The 5,875-nt window shown below is 40.7% G+C and overlaps 1 protein-coding gene across 1 annotated transcript; it reads left to right on the top strand.

The window, feature by feature from the left end:
* Nucleotides 1-1,015: 1,015 nt before the first annotated feature.
* LOC306937977 (zinc finger protein RFP-like) lies at nucleotides 1,016-2,326 on the top strand (the record flags this gene model as incomplete). Its single annotated transcript, XM_079522000.1, has 1 exon — nucleotides 1,016-2,326. One exon carries the CDS (start codon nucleotides 1,016-1,018, stop codon nucleotides 2,324-2,326), a length of 1,311 nt encoding a protein of 436 aa, XP_079378126.1.
* Between the last annotated feature and the right edge of the window lie 3,549 nt (nucleotides 2,327-5,875).

Genomic DNA, 5,875 nt, shown 5'->3' on the forward strand with positions numbered 1-5,875 from the left:
ATTTTTTGACCGTGACTTTGGGCACACACTACGACTGCGCCCATTCTCACGTCAACTCTGAGGGCGACTTACCAGAGATCAAATCTTGCGTATATGTATTTAGAATGTTTTAGTCTTAATGCTGAATCAATTAATACCCAAATTGGAAATGCATGTTGAGGGGCCTTTATAATTTATACAGTACACCTCCAAAAACGCCTTTACTTCTGCAGTGATGCAACCAATGCAAATAGTTAAACCATCTGTTGTACAAACTATTTCTCCCAGCAGCGGCTGCACCCCACGACTGACACAGTCCTGGGTAGACAACCCGGCCTGGCCGGGATCTTATTTATGACTGAAACCTCATGAGGAAATAGTATTTCCAATCATTCTGTGATGTTTCATCTACTCATTAGGTCAAAGTTCACAGTATATGATGACAGCCTCCAGTGCAAACAGCAAGGTGCTATAAAGCCATATCTCAAGGACTTTGATCGGGAACATGTCTGATGATGACGCACTAGCCCTAGCTGAATTGGCAGAGAGCCCACCTGGGAAGCAGGTTACTGAATTTCCCCTGTGGGATGAAATAGGTTTTTATTCTGCATTTGCCAACCTTCTGCACTGCATGAAAGAGTCTAGCGAGAGTTAACTTTTACAAGTCAACTGGTATCTCAATCATAACCACAAATAAAACACACCCACAGCAGTGTGACAGATTAGATCATATTACAGATTATGTGCATACACCTCACATCAACAGGATTGTATCAGACTTAAAGACAGACAGGTGAGTAGCCTACAGAAAAGATATGATTTTCAATACACAACACAAGAGAAATGCCTGAAATTCCATGGTTGTTCTATTTGTCTGAATATGTTTTTTCAGTTAGGTAGAGTCTACATGTGTCTGCATGATGTTTCTCAATAAATTATACGTACTGTAAATATTGTACTATATTTTATAATGGAAGTTTGTTGGTATACGTATACGTTCAATTTATATTTTCATTTATATTCTCAATGTGTAGAAATGGCGTCTGCCAGCAGTCTCCATTCTGAAGAGCACTTCCTGTGTTCTATCTGTCTGGATGTGTTCACTGATCCAATCACCACTCCATGTGGACACAACTACTGCAAAACATGTATCACACAGCTCTGGGACAGTACGGATGTTTCCAAGTGTCCACTATGTAACAAAACCTTCTACCAGAAGCCAGAACTCTATGTTAATAATGTTCTCGCAGAGTTGTGCTTTCAGTTCAGAAGGCACAGATTGAAAGAAGAATATGAAAGGAAGCCAGGGGCTGAACTTCAGCAGATGATCCAGAAGAGACAACTGAAAATTCAGGAGGTCAAACACTCATTAGAGCTCAGCAAGAAAGATGCAGACAGAGAGATAGCAGACAGTGTGCAGGTCTTCGCTGTTCTGATGAGCTGTATTGAGAGAAGCCAGGCTGAGCTCATTGGTGGGATTGAAGAGGAGCAGAAAACAACAGAGAAACAGGCTGAAGGCTTCATTAAAGAGCTGCAGCAGGAAATTGCTCAGTTAGAGAAGAGAAGCTCTGAGCTAGAGCAGCTCTCACACACTGTCCTCCACCCCCTCCAGAACTTCCCATCCACCAACAGCCCTCCACCCACCAAGGACTGGACAAAGGTCAATGTCCATCTGTCTTCTGTGGGGACCGTGAGGAAAGCTGTGGCTCAGCTGCAGAAGACACTAGAGAAGACACTCAGTCAAGAGATGGAGCAGCTGTGTGGTGCTGAGCTGAAAAGGATCCAGCAATGTGCAGTGGACGTAACCCTGGACCCGGATACAGCACACCGCAGACTCATCCTGTCTGAGGATGGAAAACAAGTGAGCCATGGAGCCGTATGTAAAGATCTCCCAGACAACGCAGAGAGATTCTCTACATGTGTCTGTGTCTTAGGGAAACAAAGCATCTCCTCAGGAAGGTTTTACTATGAGGTTCAGGTTAAAGAGAAGACAGACTGGGATTTAGGAGTTGCCAGAGAGTCCATCAATAGGAAGGAAACAATCACAGCGACTCCCAGTAATGGTTACTGGACTTTAGTGTTGAGAAATGGAAATGAGTACTGGGCTGCTGCTGGCCCTGCTGTCCACATCCCTGTAAGAGAGAAGGTCCAGAAAGTGGGAGTGTTTGTGGATTACAAGGAGGGTCTGGTCTCCTTTTATGATGTGGAGAACAGAGTTCATCTCTACTCTTTCACTGGCTGCACCTTCACTGATAACCTCTATCCGCACTTCAGTCCTTATCTTAATAAGGATGGTAAAAACTCTGCTCCCCTGATCATCTCTCTTGTCAAGCACACGTGTCTGTAAGTGTCGGGAGTCACATGCAGAAAATAACTGAACAAGAAAATAAGTGAACAAGCGCACATTGCTATGTGTAGTGAGCTTGTGAGCTGGTCTGTTGTACAAAGAATATAAGAAAATGAATTTGTATATTCAAGCAGGGCTGCAAGTATTGCTGCAGCGATAATTCCATAGTTTACTTTTTAGATTAATTGAATAATACACAATAACACAATAACTTTCACAGCATTTACACATGTCTTAAGTAGGCCTACAGCTAAAGACTAGTTTCCATTGAAGTACCATTTTTAGATTAAAATGTGCTGTCTGTGAGACTCTACATTGTCTACTTATTTACTTTGCTACAAGGAATTGATTGTGTATTTTATACTTTTATATACAGTAAGTGATATATTTTTTGTGAAAATATTAAAGCTCTATGTTTAGATAGTAATAGTATAGAGTGTTTGTTCAGGGTTGCCATGTGTCATCCATTCTGGAAAGTACCCATTTAATTATCCCAGCTTGTTTATCATGCATCTTATTGTATCGGTTCTGTCCCCAAATTGGATACGTGAAAATGCATTATTTTTGTTTACTAAAGAGCTAGAGAGGCCACTGTTACTGATACAAACACTAGCAATGATAATGATCACTCACAATATAAAGCTTTTTAACAATCAACAATAGGGATGTAACAATGTGAAAGAGCTAGACCACTTCTTTGGTAGACCTTTGGCTTGATTTTGCTATTTTTATTGGGAAGAAAACCCAGACTCGATTCACGGATCTGGATCCAGATCTTCAAAATAGTAAATATAACAGGAAGTTGACATGTAAAAATAAATACCTAGTACCGGGTTTGTGGGATGTTCTATATTATCGGAATCAGCTTTGTTTGCATTCGTTAAATGTAAGTCAATGAGGAGCATAATTTTGAATTTCTAGTCAATGGAGAAATTGACTGTTTCATTTCTCGCGCACCTTTGGAGTATATCATGGCAAGGTAACACAACCCAAACCACTACCAAAGTGGTCTAGAAGTTTAATGGTTGGTTATTTTTATGTAGCTGCATGTTATGAATTATAGAAGAACTGCATGTGATTCTTCAAAATAAATCAATTCATTTGCAAATGGCTGTGTGTGAACTCCTTGAATTTTCCTCACTTAAAAGTTATAAATAATCCCTTTTAGGCATAAATGGACGTGTACACCTATTTTATTTCCAAGTGACAATGACAAGCATATCATTCACCATTTAAATAAGTGCTTTTTTTCCCTCAAATTCTATCCCACAATTTTGCAACCCATGTTTTCTATATTGAGACATTTAGATCGTGTCAAAGGTCACCGTCTGTCCTATAGACACAGGATCTGACACAAATGTGTGTGTATCCCCTGAGCAAGCAGACAGGCTCTATTAGCACAAGAAAATCACACCTGTGTGAACTCCAGAGCCTCCCCGCGTCCAAAACGGTTGAGAAATGCCAGAGTTACCATGTGGGGGTCCCCAGTCAGTCACTCTACTGTACTGTACTGTCACTCTACTGTACTGTCACACCCAAAATGATCATATATACAGTTAATATATGTGTGTGTGTGTGTGTGTGTGTGTGTGTGTGTGTGTGTGTGTGTGTGTGTGTGTGTGTGTGCGTGTGTGTGTGTGTGTTAGGCTGCACAACAGTGACACTTGGTGATGAAAACCAACCAAACGCTATTTTCGTGCTCAGACACAGCCAGGGACCCAGGAACACAGCCAGAGACAGTGCAAAAAAAAGAAAACAAAAATAATTCAGAGGTATGGTGTTGCACATGCCCATTCGCAGAGAAATGTGTGGTGCGAGTGGTGACTTTCTTCATCTCATTTAAATATAAAAACTTTGAAATTATTATTTTTTTAAGAGGGACGAGAGCCTACTGTCAGCTGTCCAAATATTATTAAATTAAATTTCAGAATGGTAGACCTGAGGCCTGAGGCCTACCATACCATTGCGTGGCACATCTATGCACGGAATGTCTATGTTCACAGGCTTCATGTGCGGCCTAGAGGGCAACTGAGCATGTGCAACATCATACCTCTTACACCTAAGAGGTGTCCTTTGGGAAACCGGGCCAACACCGACAATTTATTGCAAAAAATAAATATTATCTACTTTAATGTCTGTAATAGTATGCAGCTCATAACATCTCCATACATGATGATTATTACATACATGCATACTAAAACAGATTAAAATTATCATACAAAAACAATGTAGGAAATTGCTATATTATATTTTTGCCTTGAGGCCAGATTGTGGCATAATACTGTTCTTTGATCATTTTGTATCTCTTTATGGAGCACTAAACGCTCTCCTTATGACAAACAACTTAAACACTTGACCTAAAACAAAAATCACAAATAACTTTGCACCCACACTCACACGAAGCCAAGGAAGGACCTAAACCCAGTTTCTTTCTAATAGACCTATAGTGGCACCTATAGTGGCACTATAACACAATAGCATTTAGTTACTCTTGAACCTAGGCCGAACAACAGAACAATCTGTTGTACAAACTCCATTTCTCCCTGCAGAAACTGGGGTGCAGTGTCCGGGCGGCTTCACCTCACGACTGACACAGCCCTGGGTAGGCAACCCGGCCTGGCGGAGCTGCAAACCCAGGAGGAAATAGGATTTCCAATCATTCTGTGACGACATCTACTTCAGGTCAAACTTCACAGTACATGACAGCCTCCAGTGCGAGTGTGCTATAAAGCAATATCTTAAGGACTTTGATCGAAAAGATGGTTGATGATAAAGCACTAAATGCAATAATCATTGTTTAAAGTGGTAGGCTATGCACGTATGACCACAGAGGAAAGAAGCAATTTATTTTAACAACTCAATTGTTGTTCTTCAGCGCTTCTCAGACAATATCCTATTCACCTCATAGAAAAGCAATTAATTGAATGTAGGCCTACAGTAAATATTCTGCATTTGTCAACTTGCTCACAGCATGAAAGAGTCCAGCGAGGGGTTAACCTTTACAAGTTGTGAAGCAAAGTTGACCACAATTTAAATCTGATATTTTAATTCTCTACATGAACCCTCGGATCGACAGGATTTCATCATTAACAGAGAAGACTTCTAGGACAGTGGCGGAGATCCCAGTCAGTTTCTCACCCTTAACCTCCCAAGAGGTATTAGACAAAACAACATGGAATCAACACGCGTTCGTTTGATGATTATTTCAGAAATGTACTCATACCAGGCAGAATAATACACAGGAGAAGTTAAGATTATGTCAATCCGTTTTATGCCCTACTTCTAGTTACAATTCTGAGCCTAATCATAATATATGAATCCTATACAATCATACTATAACGAACAGAGACAGATGTTACCAACATTGATTACCGCAGAGCTCATAATGAATTATCAGCCCTGGACTCATCATCCTATAGCGACAATGAGTGAAGTTCACCAACAACCTCCATAGTATTATAGTCTCTTAGTGCCGCCACTCGGCCAATCACAAGTTTTCCTCAGATGGTCTGATCCATCGTGTGGTCATCTTCTCCCGGTCATCCTCTG

The sequence above is a fragment of the Electrona antarctica genome (genome assembly GCF_951216825.1).
Source record: "Electrona antarctica genome assembly, chromosome: 15".
NCBI lineage: Eukaryota > Metazoa > Chordata > Actinopteri > Myctophiformes > Myctophidae > Electrona > Electrona antarctica.